Genomic DNA, 23,513 nt, shown 5'->3' on the forward strand with positions numbered 1-23,513 from the left:
TGAGATGCAAGAACAAAGTATTTTGCAGTTGCACTGAAGCTTTTTGCATCAGGTAAATGTTTTCTGAAGTATTTGTTCTGTCAGTAAATGCTAAGTACAAAACAGTTTGGTTACATGCAGAGGTGATATTCCAGGTACTCTCTAGGATAGCTTACTACAGACAAATATAACTAGTTTAGCAAATCAGAATTCCTTATGGACTTCATGTTTAAGCTCCACTAGCAGGGAATGCTGTAATAATGTCAGCAGAGTGGTGCTGCAGAAAGGGAGCTTGTGTGTTTTAAAAAAAAACAAAAACAGGTGGTTTGATAATGTTTAGGTAAATTTTAATGAAATACAATGAACAAATAAATATATAATTAATATTTGGCGTTATTTGCAGAGATATTTGAATAGTTGGTTTAATAAAGTCAGGGTTGATCTTGAGAAACAGGCTGCGGACAAGGAGAAGGAAAACTTGGGGTGTCTCAGGAGGTTTGAAGGGCTGGACTCACCTATCAATGGTGACTTGCACCATCTCTTCCATGGAATGAGGAGTGTTAAAATCTGCAACTATATACATTTCTGTTGATATAATTTAGCCATGCACTTGCACTTCCTTGCGCAGTGCGGCTCTCCGTGCAGTGCTGCTCTCCTTGCAGTGCTGCTCTCCTTCCCGAGCAAGCGCTGCGGTCTCCGGTGCTCCACAGACGTGGCCAGAACCTGCTGAAAGCGGATTTTTAATTCCCTTCCCAGTTCTGTCACAAATTGCAGTGGCTTTCAGCCATTTAATCCCTCTCTGTCTTCAGCTCCCCATTGACAAAATGGAGATTCTTCCCCGTTCTCCCACCTTTGTCCAAATCTGCATGAACATTGAGGGATTTGGGAAAACGTCCTTCAGGTTTGTACACAGACGAAACAATTGGACCTGAATCTCCACTGAGGTTGCTAATGCCCTCCGTAGTCCAAATAAAGGAGTTCAGCATTCTGATGAAAATGCAAGTTTGCTTTCAGTATCGTCTGCTTTGACAAGGATTCAGGATGCTGAAGTTTTCATTATCTTTTTACAGCTGCTGCGAGTCCTTTGCATATGTTGGCGACCCACGCGTCCGCGTCGGCATCGCTCCCCACGAAGCGCCAGAACGGAGACCAGTCAGAACAGCAGGAACTCAAACGTATCAAAACAGAAGATGGAGAGAGCATAGTCATAGCTGTAAACGTGGACACCCCGTCTGTGGCAGTGAGTGATAAAGGCAGCCAGAACTAGAAACTTAGCGGAGTTTTCTTTTTTTTTTTAAAAAAAAAAAAAAAACCACACAAAACACAAAATAAATAAGTAAACTCCATGGTGCCAAAAGGAGACACTTAAATATAACACCTAAAATGTTGGAACATGTTCTCACGCAGTGGGGAAAGGGGCCCTGTGATCAGACTTCAACTTTCAGCACTGAAAACAAAAACGAAAACAAAACAAAACCAACACAGGTGGCCTTAAAACTTGGTGATTTAAAGTCAAACCGCAAACCATCTCGTTCGAGAGGCTGTGACCCCGCTCCTCCCTGCCCCTACCGAACTGCGGACACTGAGGAGTCCAGTGTTGGGGAGGGCTGCAGCTTTACAAAAACCTTTTATCAGATGATTTTAAGGACTGAGTATCTCGGTGTAACGGCAGCATGATAAGCGCTTAGTGTGAACTGGTTTCAAACGATTGTATATTCCTCAAAGGGAACAGAGGCCGGAGCCGCGTCCTCCACCTTGGCAGCTAGAGCCTTCCACAGCCACCCGCCCCAGGCACTTGTTGGTAGATATGCAGTATTTTGTTGTTCACATGTGGAATTAGACATTTTTGAGGTGTATTTTCATTTCTTTGCAAAAATAATGGGGTCTTTGACATTTCAAATCACTCCATTTCTACTCCGGAAACTTTAGAATCACACAATACTTTTCATGTGAAATTTCGTTTGGTAAAAAACTGAATGTAGGGTTTTTTTAACCAATGGAATGATTTACTTTTGTCTGTCCTGTTAAAGTTCAGATAAAGCTACTTTATTACATCTGCAAATTTTCATATTTTAGCAGTTGCCTGATAAATTTAATCAAATTTTATTACCATGTGTAGTGATCAAATGCTTCTTTGGGCTTGCATGTAACTGATTAGAAATTACAATGTAAATGAGCCGTTAACTGACATAAAGAACTGCTATGAATTTGACCAGAGCTGCACTTATCTGTTTCTCTTCTGCTACCTTTTGCTGTTTGTTACTTTGTGTTGACTTTGACTGTCCCTGGCATATTTTTCCAGTCTAAAGTAAAACGAGAGTCTCGCTTAATATTGTGTATGTTTAAGATAACAGACTGTTCTTCATTTAGAAAGATAAATTCTTTATCACAAGTCCTTTTAAAAAGAGAGTAAAATTATCTTGTCAGAGGTATATTCGATATTTTTAAGCTTAAGCACCCATCAGTAGAAATTAATCTGACCGGTTTTTCCGTAACACTTTTGGTGTCATACACGGACCTTTTGGGTCTCCATTGAGTAGCTGTTGTGCTTTTTAACAGTGGCTACCGTATTATAATAATTTTTTTTCTAAGTGTGTGTTCTGCAGTTGAACATTTTAAAATGTATTGGTAATTTCTCACTTTAATGGTGGTAATAGATTCCACTTTACATTTCAAAATTAAATTTAAACGTAAGGCTGCTGTTCAGTCTTTAATTCACATAACGTCTTATTTCCTCATGCAGTGAGGGGGGTGAAAGCTTCGGTAGTTGGCTTAATTTGAACCTGGGTTTTGTCATTTTCTGTACTAGTGATGCATTATTTATATTTCCTTTTCAACTACGAAAGGAAAAACTGTATTTTCATGATGGACTGAACAGTTTGGAGTGGTTTATTTAGGCAGCTTTTGGGAACTATTTACCTAAAGACCAAATATGAGAAATCTGTACAAGTTTTGTGTTCATCCACAAAATGGAACTGTTACAATGTCTCTGCAGATAATACATATTAAAAAACTATGAAAAAAACCTCTACATAAGCTGAATTTATAACAGGCATTTAAAAAAACCCCCATAACCTGAAAAGAAACATTTCTATAAAATTGCACCGTTTTCTTTAGAAGTTTTAAAAATAAAAAAAAAAAAAGTAAAGTTTTAACATACTTTTTTTAAGAAAAAAATCCAGTACTAGTAATTTAATTTGGTGTTGAATGAATTGACTAGAATGTGGTTTATTTTCAGAAGTGAGAATCTGTTCACAACTAGGGCTAGGTGAATAATAGTGTATAAGATTTTTTTAAATAAAATTAAATTTTATTCAGCAAATTAACTAAGTTGAACTTACTCAGCAAGCGCGTTTGAAGTATTTCTGTCCATTGGGGCGATCAACCCAGTTTTCGTTGGCAGCGCCGAAGGAGGCGAGACCCCCAGCCCGTGCGCAGGACGCTGACGGGTGCTCGGACGGGACGTCCCCAGCGCCTTCGGCTCACGCAGCCGTGTCTGTCGCGTCGAGTGAGTCGCTGGGTTGTTGGGCAGAACCGTCCCCACTCTGTCCATGTGTCCGTGTGTCCCGTGTAACGCGGGGCTGGGGAGGCCCCGTCGCGCCGGCGCTCGTGGCCCCCTCGGCCGGCTCTGCCGCGCTGCTCGTCCTGCCCTCCCGGGGCGGCAGGATCTTGCTTCGCAAATGGAAAATTTCCTGAGGTGATTCACCTACATAGAGATTCGACCTCTCCGAGGGAGCTGGCGTTACCTTTTGCGTTTCACGACGCACGGTATTATTTCCTTTTGTGCTCCTTGTAGGCTGCCTGCTCGGTGTTCTTTCTGTTCAAAGGCAGCTTTTGTGCAATCTTTACAATTACTTGGAAAAAGACTCAGAATTCCAACGCATGTAAGACCCAAGCGGCGTTTGACGGGGGCGCGTTCATCGCCGCTGCCGGCGGGTCCTGGCCCTGCACGAGATCCCTCTCTGTGTTTGACCCATTGCTGTGCAGGCAGCGCAGCTGGGGAGACGTTGCCTTTCCTTGCATGGTTGTTAGAATGCAGGTTCATTTTTAAATGTTGGGTTTTATAAATTACTTAAATCCAAAAGTGGAACTTGAAGTTTCAGCAATCAGTGTTCAGATCTGTGTTTTGTGTCTTAATTGCCCCAAAAGGTGAACTGTGAGTGGTTGGTATAGTCATCAGTACAGGTTGAGTTGTGTTTTTATATAGCTTGTGTGTGAGATAGAGATATCTAAAAATATTTTATATATATATATATATATATATATATATATAAAAGTATCTCATTTATACTAAATCGAATGCTGCTTTCTACTAACCCCATTGACCCCTTTCTATATGTGTCTGAACTATATAGTTTAACACTCTTACTAAGAATCCTACACTGCGTCTGACACAAAATTAATCGATAAAAGGAAGGTCTGAGGTTAGTAAGTGCAGGGGTTGCTTTTAACCATCAGGTTCTTGATCTTATTTGTGGACTGGCAGATGAAAACAAGCTTTCCTTCTGCTTCTACTGGGGTTTTTTTCCTAACTAACTAATCAAGCCAGACTTTTAAATAAGAAATGTTTTTTGCATGTGTTAGAGAGTCTCATTCTCCTAGAAGTTGTGTTCACATTGGGGGCTGATTTCAGGTACGCTGGCCACAAATATATTGATATAGAACAGACTGATGTAACAACAGAGAGATTATTTTTAAGTAATTTTAATGAGATGTGCATTTTCTGGAATAATTTTCATTAATGTTGGTTTGGTTTCTGATCCTCTTTCTACACATTAGTTACATTCTTTTTGTTTCTCATCAGAATTGGGGAAATGCTTTTGCCTGAAGAACTAGAAAAACTTCCTGGAACCCTGAGCCTGGTTTTCCTGTTGATACTTCCCACAAGAGTTTGGGAGAATCAGAGGAGGGCAGCGGAACTGCTGTGGTGTTTGAAGGCTTTATGACTTTAACAAAGAGAATGGGCTCTGGTGTGAAATTCCACAGGATTCCTTACAGACCGGACCAAACAGAACCGTTGGCTGGTTTAAACCAGTAAAACCTTTGGGGAAGAACGAAAGAAATCACAGCAAAATAGGGGCATTAAAATGGCTTTGTGACTCCAAGACAAGCCAGCCTGAAGGGCAGGTTGTTCTGTAGCTGTTGGTGTCTGTTGCAGCCTGCACATAAACGCACTTGGCTTGCGTCTTCTGATTTCACCGATTAATCTTTCATTTTCTACTTAAATGTGAATACCTAACGGTTCTGAAAGAAATAGTTGTGTTCTGTTGCTCCTGCAGGCAAATATCTGGAATTGCCATTGAATTTCTTGCCCTGGCTAATCTGTGAGTTTTCCTTTCGGGATTGTGAACTGTGACACAGGTACTGTGGAAGGAGACAGCAACATGGGGAAAGAAGGCGTTTAGTTATTTTTAAATAAAAAAGAAATAGAGGACACTGGCGGAAATACATTCTTTTCCAGGAACAGTTGTATTTCAGACTTGCTGTGCAAATTCTTCAGCCTCCTGGCCAGGAAGGGTCTGTGCAGGGCCCCGAACGCAGCGGGAGGGACCTGGAGCGCGGCTGAGCCTCAGGTAACCGCACACGGCGGCCGTGCAGGGTCAGAAATACAGCAGCGTGATGGAGACCTGCTCTATCCGATACTTCCAGTGCTATTTATTTTCAAGGGAAGTGACTAAAATACTATTCCATTTGATTGTAGAGGTGTGTTTATCCACTGCCCCACTTTAAAACCAGTTTTGGTTGAAATTACCGACATAATGCAGTACAGCAGAAAGTGATGTGACCAAGTACTGGCAGAGGAACCTGGAGCCAACACATATGGGAAGACTCAATTCTTTTACCTGATTTTTGATCCCTGTAAAATACCCTGTATAGTTAAAGGTAAGGATTTGTAAGTATTAATAGTACAAGAAGGAATTTGAGTGTGAATGTATTTAGGTACATATTAAGGGATTCCATCATTAGTACAGCACTCGTGTCTGTGTGTGCAGTAACACGTTACCTCTGTTCTTGCTGTCACACCAGAACAGATGTTCAGGGGAAGTTTTACAAGTTCAATCAACCAAGAAATACGCTCATAGTCTCTGGTCAGCTGCAGGGTGGCTGTAATGGGAGGAGAGGGGATGGTGCTTCAGCAGATTACGATACATAAACCCCTCAAAGCGCTGTGCAGAAGGCTTAATGTTTTAGTTAAAGCAGTTTCCTTGCTATTTAAAGTGAGCGCAGCTGCCTGGATCATAAACAGCTTAGAATTAGAACAGCTCGGAGAATGGGTTCTGGTGCTCTCCGGCGCACGTACTTGTTGCAGGAGATTCTCCTCAGACAGCTGTTAGAAGGCAAGCAGCTGCAGTGAGCAGTGTGGGAAACAGTCCAGAACAAGAACTGGTTTGCACTGGAATTTGGACTTGCTTAGGTATAAACACCCATGGCCTGTGTTTACAGGGCATGGGCAGCACAATCCAGTTTCTGTGCTTCAGCAGCCACCACCATTTCTCAGTTACATGTTTATTCCCCAGAACCTATGGCAACCGGGACTTTGGCTGTGATCATCAGCAAATACAGCAAAATTAGTCACTTTTATTTAAAAGAAATAACATATTACAAATAAGTGTGCAAAACAATTTGTGATTAAGTACACATAAAAGCAACATGCAACCTTGACATCCAAGTCCGCATAGAAGTTAGTCCTTAATATGTTACATGACACTAGAAAAAACTTGTCAGATTTAGAGAGTTTGCAGCTAAACAATCTTAGAGTGAATTGGCATGTCAGATTTGAAGCATCTGTGAAATTAAATTTCAGAAGAGCAAGACTTCCCTCCCCCCAGGTAGTTAGTGCTGTGAACAGAGAGCTTGTGTCTATCTCAGTTTCTAGTTTAGTCTCTTGCGCCTTGGTTCAGCAGTGTTAATTGCCATATAACAACTTTGGGAATGAGTTTACAAGTCGGTCGGTTTAGTCTAACCTAACTGTCCCTAGGCCAACAGTATGTACTATGCAACACCTCCAGTAAAAGAAAAACAGACCAGTTTGCAGGTGTAAAGCCATTGCAGATGTGTGTTCCGTGCCACCCCGTTCACTTGTGCCAGCTGTGCAGGGCCTGCCCAGCCCTCCAGCCCAAGCACAGAGCGAGAAGCAGCTGGAGCAGCTGCCACACCAGGACCTGGGGGTCCAACCTGCAACGGCTCTTTCCTTACAGGAGCTCCAGCTGCCCAAGTGTCCCGGCCGCTCACTTCGCGCACTGAGAAGGTGGTTGGGTCAGGCAGTGCCTGAATGTGCTGTCAGCCGCTCTGTACAGGTTGGCACCCTTGGTGGTGCTGATCAGCTCGTCCGGGCCACAGGACCCCCACCCAACCCCACACACCCATCAGAGGACAAGTTGTCTACGGCTACGCACTTGTCATCGCTGTTCCTCTGTGCACAGGGGAGGGCGGTTCTCCTGCTCCCAGCTGCGCGGGCCAAGTTCTACTTGAGCATGATCCACAGTATTTCCCCCACTCCCAGCCACTCAGTGGAAGTAACGCAACGCCTAAAATCTTCTGGTTTCACATCCCTTTTTGTAAGGCTCGTTGTAGATCCGTACAGGCCCCTGCAGATCTTTCTGTGTGGCAGGCACTCATGTTTCAGCTAAAGTCATTTCACAGTTTAGATCAAGAGAAACCCAATAGGCACAAGCTTGTTGAAAGCCACATCTTGAAAACTTGAGTTGATGACAGTAACCCAAAGAGATTTTAATGATGAATACTTGCAGAAATGAGAATAAACATATGTAGCCCACTACTTCAGAGCTTGTTCTGATCACGCTGGGCCAGGCTTCTCAGTGAGGTCTGCTAAACTTGTTGATCAGTATTGGACATTCATATACTGTCCTTCCAAAGCTGTGGAATAGCCAAGGCAGCACTTTGACCTGTGCACTCCCTCAGCTCAGTCAAAGCTTGTCGTCTGTCATTTCTAGAAACTGAGCATAGACATCCCTTGAGCATTCCCCTTTTTGGTTGAATAAGAACTTGTAGTAGCTGCCATCTGCACATATTGCTGAAACAAAACCAAACATGTTAAAAGTTGAGCTGTTCCAGAGGTGCTGAGCTGTTCCTTCAGCTGTAGCTGACACCATTCAAGCTGCACCCAGGCCTGTGTCCCCCCCAGCACAGCTCAATGTCAGCGCCAGGCAGTGCGGAGCAGCAAGGGCTCCTGTTCTCAGCTGCCAGGGACACGCAGCGTCTCACCTGAGCATCCCCTCCAGCTCAAGGCCAGTGCAGATCGAACCCTGGTTCTGCAGACAGAACCTGGGGAAGCCACCCCCACTTACCTATGACAGCATTTGGCTCCGTTCCAAAGGCACAAATGCACGGAGAGCCCGAGGGAACCTGAAATTTTGAAAAACTCCATTTGGAACTGAAGTATTTGGGGAGAAAGCTGGCAGAGGCCAAACTGAAAGAGAGAAACAGAAAAAAACCCAAAACAATAACTCAGTAAGGTGTTGACTAGAGTTGATTTAGAACTGCTGGTGTATTGGAACAAGTTGCAGAGTTCACACTAAGTGCTAGTTTTCATTTTTCTCTTAAGTATCTAGTAATGCGTACAACTTCCCTTCTAGGGCAGGGGGATCCTACAACTCCCTTTCTGGCTGTATGGTTTTAAGTGACTGCAAAAACTGCAAAGGGATTGATTTGAGTAGAGATTGCTTGATGTGAGATGTCCACAAAGTACGTGCATGCTGAGAGAACCACTAAAATACCACCCTCAGCTGCTGGAACTCCACAGCTCCAGAGGACGGCAGAAACTTGGCAGTTGCTCTATAGTCCCAAACCTGCAACTTCCCTCAAGCACAGCAGGTGAATGTTGTCAGCTCCAGCAGTGCAGGTATTTGCTACCGCTTGACAAGACCAGTGTTTTAAACTATAAGAAGGGCAAGTCCCCCCAGCCCCCCAAGGCTTCAGAATGGTTCAAACCTACCTTGACTGCTTATTTCTCTTGGGGTCTTCTGCAGCAAAAATATGTACTGTGCCGTGGTCGCTGGATACGCAGATGAGGGAAGCGTCCTGATTGAAGTTAATGCTGTGGAGAATACAGGCAGCTGCAGTATTTCTGCTGGAACACACCCACTGGTTCTGGGGCACACAACTGCTTCCCTGGGAGGGCAGTGAGGCCCTGGGAGTGTTCACAGCCAGGCTGGATGGGGCTTCGGACAACCTGGGCTGGGGGAAGGTGTCCCTGCCTGTGGCTGGAGGTTGGACTAGATGATCCTTGAGGTCCCTTCCAACCTTCCAGCTGTGAATTAATCATATTTCTGCCTTGGGCTCTTGCACACAGAGCAGCACTGTGTTGTATTAAACACTCCACTTGTTCCCAGGTACTCATCCTGGTCCCTCTGGGAAGTGTCAGACTGCCTGCCCCGTATTTCGGTGTGAAGTCAAAGCATCCCCCAGCTACAGTTTATTCTACACATTATATTATCTGTACGGTTTTGTCCCAACCCCTGTGACCTGTGCCAGGTTTCACACAGCTGCCAGCTACTGTTCTCTGCTCACCAGCATGAGCTGAGGGGATGCAGCACAGGCCAAGCACAGCTCTGGCATCTCTGAGTGCAAGAGCGTTCTGCCTTCTGCCCAGGGCAGCGTAACTCACCTTTGCTTTCTGAAAACGACTTGGCTGCCACTCACCAGGCTGCCTCAGCACAGCACCACCCACAAGACAACGAAGCAGGAGTCATTCAACATACCAGTATATATTTGCTGCCTGTGATCCTCTTCGTAGCTCCTGGATTAAATGCCCTGATGAAGTATCAAATATTCTTATGAGGGTCCCCTTGAAAAAGAATCAAGCATTATGTTAGGAAAGACAGAAGGCTCTCTACACCTGCATTTTCTTAACATTTTTGACCTATATGCCATGCAGTAGAAACTATTCTAAACAGAGACTCGTTGGATTAATTTAGCTTGTCTTTGAGAAACTAAGTTGAGTGGAAGGTGGCAGCGAGTGTTCAACATGCCTCATGCCCATCTATCCTGTGTCCTTTGGACACTTGGGAACCAACTGTCCTTTGGGAGATGATGCTTCGCCAACGTTCCACGGAGAAGGCAAGTCTGTGACTCTTTATGTTCTGCTACATCTGCATCAGCCCAGCCCAACGGGATTTGTACTATTCAGTAACGTCAGGTTTTTGTCAGCACATTGCATTCTTTAGCCCTATGTAACATACGACTACACACAATTTGGTAAATATGCCAAGAATCATTTTATTATTTCCACTGGGTACGAAAACCTCTGCAGTGTACGAGAACAGCAGAGACAGCGCACCTGCCTCCTGGGCTGACAGGAGATAAGCCAGAGCAGAACTAAGTCCTCCAGTAGGACAGACCTACTTGCAAGTATCTCTTTGGCCAGTGGTTTTAAAGTGAATTTAAGCAGAAACTAATAAAGGTGAAAGAATGCAAATAAGCTCCCACCACCCTTTATTTTTAAAATTAATAGTATTTATTGAAGAACACATGAAACCTGTGAACTGCTTGTGCCAGATCTCATTCAAATGTCACTGCTACAGCCAGCTAAAACAGCAACGCTACCTCAGGCACAGTGTTTGGATATCCTAAAGAAGCAGTAAAGATAGATATTTCAATGACAAATTTTCCAGTTAGCTATTTCTAGGTCTTTCCTATGAAAGGAGGCAACTTCCCGTTTTAGGAGGAGTTACTACACTAGAATGCAGAGTAAATCAGAGGTGAGGAGGTTACTCTTACTTTTTCTGATGCTGTTGCAATTCTTGTTCCCTGCAGGTTTAACGCGATACAGCTCAAGACTCCTTCATGAGCCGGTATGTCGACAGGCGGCTTTTCTGTATTAGCAAGATCCACTATCTGCACATGCCCAGTATGTGTTCCAGGAAATGCAAGAAGAGAATTATTACTATTTGGACAAAGGACACAGAGACCTAAAAGACAAAAAACAAACAAGAATAACTGTGTGGTTCCCATAACCCAATAAAGTTTTCAAATGTAAGTTTCTAAGATATCAGTAACTTGAATGAACCAACATACATGTAGTAGATCAGAATTTCGTTTTAATGGCTATTATGGTATCCAAAAACATGATCCATCCATAAGTGCAGAGCACAAAGAATTAGGGGAGTAGCGTAATTTTTAACTTGCTCTCACTTTATTTCAAAGTAATCTAGTTGTGGTTATTCAAAATCTGGATGTTTTTGGAGATCAGCTCCATCAGCTATTTAAAAAAAAAAAAAGAAAAAAAAAAAAAGGTCTCCTTAGCAGCTCAAAAAGGGTAAGAGTTTATAGTAAGTGATATTTTAGTTTCTCCTCTGTCAATAAAACTGATTATTATTAATTCATGTTTGAACTTGGTTCTTATGGCACTTGCACTTCTTTTTCTTCGTAACTTTTTACAGACCATTTAAGGCCAATCACCTCTCCCAGGCGTTCTGCCGATACCAAGCGGGTTCCTGCACACCCAGCCCACAGCCAGCACAGCGCTGGCTGGGCATCACCACAAACCACGCACTTCATCTTCCACCCTACGCCCCCCGGCCCGTCAGTCAGCGTGTGCGTGCTGCCCCGAGCGCTGCCAGCGATGCCACGTTTGCTTCTGGCAGGCTTGGAAACCTCCCAAGGTGGGGAGAACTACAGCAGTTTGCCAATTAGGGTATTTTTGATGCTGTGGGCAATAGCCTGCTAGACAGTTCTAGTTCTATTTGAAAGACGAATGATGCACTTTGTAATGGTTTGTGTTGATAATTAAGCTTTCGGCACAAAATACATCAAGTTTACAGGTTCTTTACAGAAGCAGATGCCTCTTATAGACATCAAATCTGTAACATAACAGGAGTACATGAAAAAAGCTTTTCTGTGCCAAGTATTAATAAATTTTAATAACCATTTTATAAACACAAAAGCATCTCCAAAGGGCATGACTATAGCACAGTAAGTAAACACTTACTAAACAAAACTGATTCAGGCAGCTGAAGATAAATAGCATGTCAAAAACAGACTAAACTTGCTGCTGTTCCCCAGCCCACACATACAACTAACCTTTAGGGTTGTAGCAGGTTTCAAAGACGTGCAACTGATGGGGATTGTGTGTAAATGTGAAAACTTTAATCATCGAGTCCAAGACTACCACAATTCTGAAAGAGACAAGAAGAATTCCTATGACTTGGGGCAGGTAAAACAGGGACACGTGTATTAACTCAGATTTGCAAAGGCTTTCAACTGATTTAATGTATATATTGTCTCCCCCCACCACAACAGACTCGCAGCTTTGCAGAAAAACAAGCTACTACGAGCCTGCAAAGCACTTTTTTCCAAAGCTGTGACAGCAGAACCCCTCCGCCCACACATACACAGACTCCAGCTGTTAACAGATGCTCTTGCTCTAGAGATCTGCTTGAATTCCCTTCACACTCCTCCACACCTAGAAAAAGTCAGCAGCAGCCACATGAGAATGTTTCCCTATGTTAGGGCGCCAGAAACTTTTACAGGCACCAAGGTTTCAGGTACCAGTACAACTGAGCCGATCCGTTAACACCTAATGCTTGCTCCCAGAAGCCTGTTTTACCTTTAATTGCTGGTGTTGTTTATCTATGTGTTAAACCAGGATTTTTTTTTTCCTACAAACAGCTGGAAATTAATAACAGCATACAAAGCCAAGCTGCGCATTTGGAATGTGTTTGTTGAACGTACCTATCTCTGCGCAGCTTAACTGCTTTGACTTCTGTGGAAAACTCTATCTCAATGACAGTCTTCTTCTTCAGGTCATCCCAGATCATTACTAGAACAGTGCAGAGATTGCATGAGATCATCAAGGCATATCCAAAGATCCACATCGTCTCCAAGATAACTTCTAGTTTCTGAGAAGGCTAATCAAGGGGGACATCCAACAGCTAGGCAGTTCCAGGCTGGCGTCCTACTCACCAGAAGGTATTTAGCTACTAAACATCAACTCAGTCTTCCATGCTATGACTTGTGCAGGTAGGAGCTGGTAAACTCTAACCACAAAAGCTGACAATTAAAAGATATTTTTCTGAAGACGATCAGCTTTTTCATTTTTCTCTGATAGTTATCAAAGAAATAGAGCAGCAGTCCAAAAAAAAAAAAAAAAAAGTAGCATATTCTCCTACAAAGCTTGTCAGCCAGGGACCTTTTTCCCCTCAGGTTGCTGAGCCATAGAGTCTATTTGTGGAGTTACCTGTGACAAATACAGAGTTTGTCACCAGGTCACACAGACCAGTCACTGCAGGTAACAGCAGTGATGCAACATATTTCACCATCTCTACTTAAACCTGCTGCACCATCCCCTTCATCCAGCCTTCAGAACACCAGACCCCAGCTCAAGGCATTTTGTTTGGGATCTCTCTGGGCAGTTTCACACAGAGAGCAAAGCAAACAGTTACAATCTCTATTCCTCAAGACTCACCTTTGTTAGGTGGGTACTTCGGCTTTTTTCCTCCACCTACTAGTGCTAAATAGTTGCAACGAAACAACATTTCGACATGGCCAACACCACCTTCTAGAAATTCTGGAAGACAAATGTATTTTATTTAAAAGTGTCAGAACCTGTTAAAAATGCCATATATTTTTTACCATTGTTACAATAAAAGCTCTTGTTATCTAGTACATCTCTCAGGCACCTGAGAAGAACAGTATCTTCCTACCCTGGCTGACCTTAAAAAACAGAAAAGCCTCTAAGAATGGAGATGAGAGTCAAGAAATCTTGACTACAAGGGTGGAGTTTGTTTATTTGTTTGAATTAGTGTGTGTTTGTTTAAAAGTAGGATTCTCAGCCAAGTTGCTTTATTTTTCATAGCAACAAAGATCATCGCTGTTGTCACACAGCTGGGACAAGCCTCATTTTCATGTATGGAAAAAACACAGCAAGGCTTTAAAGTTACGTTAAAACATGTTGCACGGGAGGTGGTCAAGCGACATCATCATGGCAGCTTGATAATTTCTGTTATGCAGTGGGTTTGTAAATATGTTTAGAAAGGCTGTCCAGTTTGCTCAATTTCACTCCCCTCACAGGCACACACTTCAAGTCCGCTGTTGCTCTATTATGCTAATGCCACACACTTAGAAAAATACCAATAACATTCATGAGTCATGCACCTTTTCATTTGCTAGGGGATTTGTCTTTATAGACTCGTTGGATTTGAGAAAAAGCAAAACACACATATATGTAACTGAACTAGAATCTCTAGTGCTGTTCTCCGGAGCTTATCCACAGCTGCTAGAATAGGTAAGAAATACAGTTCAGCTCCAGCGAGTCTCCACTCAGTGATGCAGGAAACATAGGGAGAGCAAGACAGATCAGCTGGTGCAGACAGTTTCTCAGTTGCAGTGCAAGGAAAAGGTTTTCTTCTTTTTAAGAATCTCAGCTGCAGAGGAAGTAGAATAAGATGCCATGCTTATCAACCAGGGGCTTTTATAATAAAATAATTTTTCCATTTGATGACATTTGACTGGTGGCTTGGCTTTGTTTACATAGCTTAGAGGGATGCTTGGCTTCCACCAGGGAGAAGGAACTGAAATTGTCAGGAGGGGAGGCTGTAACTGAGGCCTTCAAGGCGCATAGAGTTAAAAACAAACTTCTACCGTAAAAGACTCTCCAATAACTCTACACACTGGCAGGCTGCAGCAGGAAAAGTGGACAAAACTAGTAAACCATTTCAAAGCTAGAGGAAATGTTGAAATGTCACAAGGACTCAAGAGAGACCTATTGTCATAAATAAGGATGGGAGAAAACAGCAAAAGTGTCTGAGTTGCTGGAAGGAAGCGCTACAATGGAGAGATGTGGACAAAGCATGAAGGACGGGACGAGGGAGACGCAGGTGGATATTTAGAAGCAGTAGAGTACATCTGGATGAGGATCCTCTGTTGACACTTGACCACATCAAGCTGAAGGTAGATGCTTAGAAAGATATTCACACTGGAGCAGTAAAGCTCTGGATTTCATACAAGTCCTTGTGGTTTCTTCAACAACACTTCTGACTGCTGAGTTTCCTTCCTGACCAGCCATATTTGGACACCACCCCCTTCTGCACCAGATCCTCCTCTTAACTCCATTAAAACATTTAAAGCCTGACAGCACGTTTTGTTATGAAGAGGTAATATCACCACCACAAAAAGTCTTAAAATATTTACAAACAATAACCTGAGACAATTTAAGAGCATGCAAGATGTTCTGAGTCTGTTAGAAGAGACACTTTAATCATTATAGTTACAATCCTGACAGGTGGTGTGTGGATGGGGAACTTCATGGAATTCCTGGAAATAAGAGAGAAGAGCCAGGGTGTCCCAGCTAAGACTTGGTTTCATACTGGGTTACAGAAATTAAATAGATAAGCTCCATCTGGGACTATCCCAGGTAGGTTTAAATATGCATGAAAGATGAACAGGATTTCTCTGTGTACCTGTGCAACCTGAACAGTCTGACCTCTCGGGTCCCAGGGGAAAGACAACCTGACTCCTAAAAATCATTTCACGACAGGAGTCCTGGAAGTACGTCCAGAGCTACTGGTGGGATGAGTTTTTACCAGGACCTCAACAGCACTTCAACCTGAATTCCGACCCTTTTAGCACACTATCACAGCTGACAGTCCCAAGACATGTTGCTTGTGAAAGAATTTAGTATTAAGAACAGACAGCAATTTGTCAGCTGTGGCCGCTGACTGAAATCTCTTACAGCACTAGAAAGTGAAAGCATGCCTGCTTTCATAGGAATTGCTGTCTTAAATACATTTTTCCTCTTATTAAATCCTTTCTATCACCACAGGCTGGAAGTGCTGGGAAACCTGTTCAGAATGGCAGTTTTCTTCCTGTATTTAGGGTTAGAATCACATGGCTAGGTTCCATTTTCCCTTATTTTGACTCAGTTTTGTTCAATTTCTGATAAAAAGCTCTACTACCTGGTTAACATAGCTCATGTACTAATTTCTGTTAAGATATGATCCTAGGTTTACTGCCTTAAGATCCTCCCTAATTTTTAAGCATACAGAGAATATAAAATTCAGAGTATTAGAGGTCTGAGCTCACAGTGCTCTTGCAAGCACCACTCTAAGCAAGTATGAGAAATGTTATGTTCAGATCTCCAGCAAAAAGGGAGTGGTTTTATTGCTCTACTAGATCACCCAGACTGCTGCACAAGAACAGAACAACTTCTTGTGATGGCACATAATACCGCTGCAGCGAGCAATTCTTCTCCCACTTGTGAACAACGAGGCAACTTATCTCCTATTCAGGACTGCAAACATTAACGACAGCTAACGCAACCCAGCCTCTGCAAGAAGGTGAGACAAATTAATCAGCATCCAGCTTTGTGCAAATTAATAGCATCTAAACATCTGACCAGGCAGTGGCATAAGTGAGAGGCCCTTTGGACCAGCACGGACTTCCCTTCTGGAGGCTTTATTCAAAGCCTTCCAGTGATGGAACGGTTAAAGCTAAGCAAAAAGTCTTACAGGAAAAAAAAAAAAAAAAAAGGAGGCTGAGCTTCCAAAACAGAACTAGCATGGTATAATAATTAAGCATTTTACCTTGTTTCTCTTTTTCTTTGAGTGGATCTGCATTATAAACTCGGAATCCATTTTCCATTCCACATGCAAAGCATCCTGTAGTAAAAAGCACATATATATACACATATATAGTAATCGCAGGAGACACTCAAGAACTACACAAGAGCCAGAGGGTTAAGAGCACATTACTCAATAAACGACATTGTTAAACTCAAGCTAAAGACCACTTGTGGGCTTTGTTAGTGAGTGCAAGTGAAAACATTTAGAGAAGTTGTCCTCCATGCTGACCTCTATTGAAAGTGGAAAGTTCTCAAGATTCTTCTTGGACAGGTGAGAAAACAATGGAAGGAAAGCAGAGCAATTCCCAACCCATCTATATCCTATGCCGTGCACCACAGAGGGAAGGAAACCTGTATTTTAACTTTCACGGTCCAACAGCCATTATGAAGCAAAACCCCTCCTTCCTCATTAGATCCAAGTTTACACCGTGATTACAACTGTATGAAGCATGACCCATTGTCCGTTTCTACACAAGACAGCTTCTCAAACATAGTTTTTAAGAATGCTCTAACGAGAGTCTACTGACTCAGATGCCAATAATTACATGCCAATAGCTTAAGTCTACACCAGTGAATGATTAGAAGCCAGATTAAAATACTCTGGAAAATTATTTTAGTCATATTTACATACAGAATTATACATGTGCCTTTTTAGTGGCATCCATCAAACTGTCCTGTCTTCCTGTTTCCCTTGCTAATGAGAGAATGCAGTTACCAATATAAAAATGTGCCAGTGTGAAGTTAGAAGCAGCTACTGTCACTAGAGGCAGACCGACCGAAGATTAGTTACTACATAATTTTTATGCACTATACCAAAATCCAGTTAAGATCTTCAATGTACTGGTGAAAGATATTCCAATTAGCCAGGTTGTGTTTTGTATGCACTGCAATGACTGCAATGATTTGAATCCCCCAATAGAAATCAAGGAGCTATGTCTAAGTGCACCCCTTCCCCAAACTCAACACCCAAAAAATCACAGGGTGGGTGGGGGAAGGAGGGAAGGAAGTCTTTACTCCTAACGTAAGGTCCCCAGACCCTTTGCTCCCAGCCAGGCGACCCAGGATTTCCTCCACACAAGACCGGAGTGCTCAGCTGCGCAGCGATGGCTCAGAAGCTGCCAAAAAGGCTCAGACTGCCAGGGACCCTTTCAGGTATTCCTGGAGCTAAAGGTTCCCAAACAGCCAGCAATGGTCCTTGCAACACAGGCAACTGTTTTTGCAGTTTGCATACTATTAGCTTAATATAAGCTCAATTTTTAAACATTGCATATGCTCAGTGAAGAGCAAGTGAGAAACTTTCAATGCATATTCCACCGCTCATCTCTTGATGCAAATCAAGATGTCAGAAGAAACAATACTACTGGTGACTTTTTTTTTTTGCCATCACAACAGTAGCTGTTAGAAAGGAAATCCACCACAGCACAAAAATCAACGGCCTCACATAACAATACAAAAACATAAAATAAACTTGATCTTGACAACACAATTTGGGGAAAATAACACAGCCAAATTGAGTTTCCTTTTTAATGCTTCAAGAGTTGCATTCCAAGTGGGACCACTTTAAAAAAAACAAAACAAACCCAAAACAACCAAAAAAAACCCCCCACACAACAAAAACCCAGCCAAACAAAAAAACCCACACACACACCCACAAAAAACCAACCAAGTAAAACCCACAGCAACAAAAAAGGCATCACACACATCCTCTGCTTTACAAACCAGTTATCTTAGGAGGTGCAGCATCCCTAGGGCTCCTGTTCACTGAACTCACAGAACTTACAAACGGAAAATGACTACAAGATGCATCTCTGCACCCTTCAATGTAGAATGGAAACAAATGAACCCTCTTATTTTACACATAGTCCCTAACATCAGTCACAGGCCCAATACACTGCACCCTTCTAACAGTACAACAGTTAGCTAAAGAGTGAAGAAAACAAAACACACGAAAGAACCTACTCCCTCAACCCAAAAGACTCACAGGCACAACTTCACCCTGTCCAAGATTTTGTAATGAATTAAGTGCAAAAAGTTCTTGTTTACAGAGGTAAACATGCCTAGAAAGGGGTTAACAAGAATGTAATAATTCTAGAAATATTAGTAAACATGTTGAGAAAGATTAACAAACATACTGAAATAGATGCTTTTACATTAACTATGTTCATTTCACCTTCTCCCTTCTCAGTGCACCATTCCTTAGTTTGTTCTGTCAGATGAATATCTACAAGTTTGCTGTGTTGAAATTGCAGCACTAATAAGCCGCCACCTTGTCCAATACACTACTGGGATAACTAGAAAGCAAATGACGATGGAAACATGTCCCTCTACATAAAACAATACTGCACAGGATGAGAACTAATCTGTTTCTGGTAGCTGTTCTGTGTATCCATATAATTATTTTTCCAGCTAAATTTTTATAACGTGATATTGTATTTCCAGGAGAGACAGAGGGATGCCAAAACTGTTCTATAGTAAAAGGGCACTGTCAAGTTTGACTTGTGTTGATATCAGGAACTTATAACAAACCCAAACAGAGCATTCCTAACACAATAAAATGCAGACATTACATTTCCTGTAGCACCACTACAGCTTTTCTGCAGGGATAACCTCGTGACTAAGACGTGGGCTGCTTTTAATGGCTTGGGAATATCTACATTTTTAACTGCAGACAATACACCAGAACTGAGGGATGTGAGTCACGGCGATATTCCCCACACAGCCGATCATTACTGACAGAGATATGAAGTTCTCAGTCACGGCAACCCCTGAACCAAACAAGAGAAAAACCATACAGGAAGATTACTGCTACTCGTTCAATTCCCGGTGACAGGAACAGCTGAGGAGCCCAGCAGTTCCCATCGGACTGATCCCAGCGTTTGCCAGTGGGATCACGAATTCGACAGCTCGGCTACAGCTTGGAAGCTCCTGTGTATGAAAGAGCTGGGGAGGGGCTGCCAGTAAAGGGAATTGCTGCAATAAAAGGTACATAAGCTTCCAGCCACGGGGAGTTCACATCTCATTTTAAGAAGGGACAGACATGCTGCCAAGAGCCACTGACAGAAGACAACTCAGATATTTAAAAAAAAAAAAAAAAAAAAAAAATCAGATGCTAGGGAAAACTGAATCTCCAGAGAATCATTACTGTAACCCACAGTTATGCTTGTTCCTACAGTGAAAATGCTATTTGCCAACAGCCCCAGTGAGGCCACAGTGACTTTTGTTTATTTTCCTAAAACCAAATAAAAAGGGATGGTAAAATGAAAGACTGTCCTAGAAGATGCTACGAGCTGAAGGGGGCATGCTGACACAAAGAAATCTGCAGGCTTTAGGGCCTAAAATCCAGAAATTGCAACAGTGAAGTTCCTAGCACGTTAGCGTTCCTCACAAGAACAAATTTTGTCTAAAGCCATAAGAGACAGCACGGAATCCTACTAACATTTATCAGGTCCTGTAGTTAAGTATTTCAGTCCATTAAAGGAGATTAAATGAATAAGACAAGTGTTTCAACACCAAAACAAGTCCACGCCCCAGTTTTCACACTAGGTTCAGACCACAGCAGTGACAGAAATGTGTCAACAATTTACACGTATACAGTCTGGTATGGTAATTTATTATGATGTTTTGTCTATTCATTACTGTAGAGCACTGCAATGTCCTTCTGAAAGCACTAGAAAAGTATCTGAGATCAGGAGTATACCAGCTTGAAATTAAGAACCTGAAGTCAGAGTTTTCTGTTTTAGAACAACTGAGAACAAGTTGCAATATGGCCCTTCCATTTGGGGGGGCTACACTGTTTCTTTGGTTTTTAATTGCCAAACAAAATGTGGCAAAGGCACCCAATATAAAAATATAGTATCACTCAAAACAGAGTAAGGGAAGTAAGTACATTTCAGAAAAATTGCAGATGCCAGTCACCTGTCAGTCATGGAAGTTATGACTTGGAGAGACTAGATCATTCCTCCCATCATTATGGGATTGGCTAGTCTTAAATTACTAAGAAATTAGGTTATTGTGACAATATATGCAGACACCCACACTACTAAGCTTCAGCACTCAAGTGACTCATATTTCTATTTTTGGTGGAAGCACCAAGGAAGAAGTGAGCTTTTCCTCTCACCCGCTCTTCTTTGAGCAGCCAAAGAATCCCCCATCCTTTAACACTTCACTAGCTTGGGGCCTTTTTAAAAAGGTTAGCATGCTACCCACAGTTCAAAAGTCCTCCTTGCTAAGCAGGAAGAGCTGCAGGAGCCTGCAAATGAAAGCCAAACATGGGTTTTGCTCAAGTTTTTTGTTATTATTCAGTTGGCTGGACAGGCTATGTAGGATGGGACTGGAATACTGTCAGAATAAAGTTCTTAGCTTACAGATTCCCAAGACAAATTCCCTAATATACTTTGGATGTGATATTATTCAAAAAAGTGTTTATGTTGCATTTATTGCTACAGAATTTGAGGAAGCTTTTGCAAGAAAGAACAAGTTTTCATGCTAAAATGATATTCTAAAGGCATTTTGCAGTGAAACTTAGCTTCTTATACGGTTCTCTTTATAACCCAGCCACATCACAGGCCTAGCACCAAATATTACCACTTCATTACAGACCCCTGCACATTTGAAATGAAGCTCATCCTCACAAATCTTTTTCCATCAGTGTTGCAAACACAAGATGCAAACAAGTGCAGAGCTGCTGAAAGACAGACTACTGTATTGTTTCCAGTTCAACAGGACAGCATGGAGAGAGCTACTAAGAAGCTCATTTCATTAACAGCTTGATATACTACTGACAAAATGTCATCAGAGATGTTAGACTAGAATTAACAGAATAATTCATGTTTGCACACGACTTCAACAGCATCAGCAACAGGTATATGAAGCACAGGCTACAATGACAGAAGCTGCAAGACGGTCTTAGGCAAGACTATTTCTTGTCAAGACAAAAGGATGTTACAAAATGATGACCTGCTATTCCGTATTCTACAAAAATGACACTTACTCATAAGGCTGCTGCTATTTTTGTATTGCAAAAGCAAGGCAAGGCGTGTACACCCCCTTTCTAGAAAAGGCCTTCCCCTTTCTAACAAAAAATAAGCCAAGCATACAGTTCTGAAGCTTTTCAGTGGTCTGTGTATCTGTACTTGTCTGCCAATATGATCCATAGTTTTAACCACCATTTAAAATATATAAATCGGCAAAAAAAAAAAAGTTACACTGCTAATTTTGAATGCTAAGTGCTTACACTGAGAAAATGACATTTTGTGAATTACCTTTTCAGTAATGTACTTTGCAAAGAACATCCTTTTGAGCACAGGATCTAAGGCACATTTATACAGCTACATGAGGGAGACCAGCCCATTTTAAGCAGCAAAACTTCCAGCAAGCACCAAACCACCATCTGAGAGGCAGATGTATTTGAAGATGTACATTAAACACGACTGTTCTTCTCCTCTCCCCCCGCCCCACTCAACCCACTCTCCCCGAAGCGGCGGGGTACACCCGGCAGCACATCACAGCGCTCTTCTGACCTCAAACCACCGCAAAACGGTTAAATCTGCAAACACAGCCTTCCCGGCTTGTTAAAGCTGAGACTATAGCCACCTCAGCAACTGCAGCGACCAGACCCGGGGCATCCTGCCCGCGACACAGCGCGGGGGACACGGCGGCCCGGGCGGCGCGCCCCGCCGGCTCCCGGGCCCGCAGCGCGGCAGGCCCAGACCCGGCGGCTGCGGGCGGCCACCGCGCCGGGCTCCCAACCGCGAACCGCCACCCCTCTGCCGCCGCACACCGGCTCCGCAGGGCCGGCGAGAGAGGGGCCCCCGCTCCCTCACGGCGCCGCTCCCCTCACGGCGCCGCTCCCCTCACGGCCCCGCTCCCCTCACGGCCCGGCCCCGCCGCCTCACCGTGGTCCTGGTTGAAGCCGGCGTAGAGCAGCCCGTTGCCGTGCGGGTTGGCCGGGAGCAGGTTCATGGCTTCTACCCGTTCACCTCCGCCCGCCGCTCTTTAAACCATGGCGGCGCCCGCCCGCCCCAGCCCCGCCGCGGGAGCCCGCCCGAGCCGAGCCGAGCCGAGCCGAGCCGAGCCGAGCCGGGCCGAGCCGAGCCGAGCCGGGCCGCGGCGGACAGGCCGGCGGCCGCTTCCGAGCCTGCCAGGCAGCGCCGCGGAGCGCGGAGACCATCCACCCGGCAGGGGGAGGAGCGCCGAGCAGCCGAGCGGCAGCGCGCCACGGCCCTGCGGGGATGGCGGCGGCAGCGCCCGGCGCTGAGGGAGGGGAGCGGGGCCTTGCTGGGGGATTCGCCACTGGGCAGAAGGAGGGTCTGCTCCGGCAAGATGCGGCTCTGAGGAAAAGGGCTTTTCTCAGCGGGTATGTGCCCCGAGGGTGGCGCAGGCACAGGGCCCTGCTGGGATCCCCGCTCCTCACAGGGGGATCGTTCCAGGCTGCTCCAAGGCCAAACCGGGGCTGCTGGCCCTGGAGCTGGGTGACCCAGCCTGGTAAAGCGTGAGCTTCCACCTGCTGCGAGGCCAGGGACACCCCAATACAGGAGAGTGCCGCCCCTGGGCCCCCTCCCAGGTCTAAAGGGCCATTTGGTACAAAGCTCTCACATCAAGGGCATCAAACTAGTGAGATGAAATAGACTGCTAAAATATGCGATCCCCTGGCTTGAAAAAACAAACACCACCAACAAAAAACCCCCTTGAAAACAAAGTTTTTAAGACCCAAGCAAGCTGGTCTAAGTTCAACAGAGAAGTTATTCAAGATGCTGGACCTGCTGGGGCCCCTTCCAACCTGCAGCATTTCACGGCTGTGAGGAGCTGGGCGCCCACAGCTTGGGTGCGCTCACACTAACGCCAGCTACTCCTTATCCCTCATGTGCATTCACTTCCATTGCTGTACTTGCTCTGTGCCTTCCACGTCAATGGCTTGATGTTCTATTTCAGATTTGTGACCTACTCTTTCTCCAGT

The 23,513-nt window shown here is 43.8% G+C and overlaps 2 protein-coding genes across 4 annotated transcripts in view; one reads left to right on the forward strand and one right to left on the reverse strand.

Annotated features, from left to right (window-relative positions):
• Window positions 1–3,299, forward strand: part of FOXK2 (forkhead box K2) — a 44,151-nt gene extending 40,852 nt beyond the window's left edge. The window contains exon 9 of the mRNA XM_065648186.1: window positions 1,050–3,299. Coding sequence (XP_065504258.1) covers window positions 1,050–1,246 — 197 coding nt within the window. The 3' untranslated portion in view covers window positions 1,247–3,299. The remainder of the gene's footprint in view (window positions 1–1,049) is intronic.
• On the reverse strand, window positions 3,193–22,679 carry WDR45B (WD repeat domain 45B). Of its 3 annotated transcripts, none has more exons than XM_065648189.1 (10): window positions 21,820–21,907; window positions 16,521–16,595; window positions 13,406–13,507; window positions 12,673–12,760; window positions 12,022–12,116; window positions 10,720–10,910; window positions 9,702–9,787; window positions 8,936–9,037; window positions 8,289–8,410; window positions 3,193–8,014 (listed from the first exon to the last, which is right to left on the reverse strand). In XM_065648189.1, exons 2-10 carry the CDS (start codon window positions 16,576–16,578, stop codon window positions 7,908–7,910), a joined length of 951 nt encoding a protein of 316 aa, XP_065504261.1. In that variant the 5' UTR covers window positions 16,579–16,595; window positions 21,820–21,907; the 3' UTR covers window positions 3,193–7,907. The 3 variants fall into 3 exon arrangements, with proteins under 3 accessions (XP_065504261.1, XP_065504260.1, XP_065504259.1); XM_065648187.1 differs by lacking the exon at window positions 21,820–21,907 and adding an exon at window positions 22,453–22,679 and having other exon boundaries at window positions 3,194–8,014; XM_065648188.1 differs by lacking the exons at window positions 16,521–16,595; window positions 21,820–21,907 and adding an exon at window positions 22,453–22,679.
• Between the last annotated feature and the right edge of the window lie 834 nt (window positions 22,680–23,513).

The sequence above is a fragment of the Caloenas nicobarica genome, chromosome 18 (assembly GCF_036013445.1).
Source record: "Caloenas nicobarica isolate bCalNic1 chromosome 18, bCalNic1.hap1, whole genome shotgun sequence".
Classification (NCBI taxonomy): domain Eukaryota; kingdom Metazoa; phylum Chordata; class Aves; order Columbiformes; family Columbidae; genus Caloenas; species Caloenas nicobarica.

Excerpts from the sequence above, each read along its gene's own strand:
- WDR45B (XM_065648187.1), bottom strand. The coding sequence starts at position 22,519 with ATGAACCTGCTCCCGGCCAACCCGCACGGCAACGGGCTGCTCTACGCC. Across the intron at positions 10,911-12,021 it reads AACCTGCTACAACCCTAAAG|GTCTCTGTGTCCTTTGTCCA; the intron begins GTTAGTTGTATG and ends TTTGTCTTTTAG. Across the intron at positions 9,788-10,719 it reads TTGCAACAGCATCAGAAAAA|GGGACCCTCATAAGAATATT; the intron begins GTAAGAGTAACC and ends TTCTTTTTCAAG.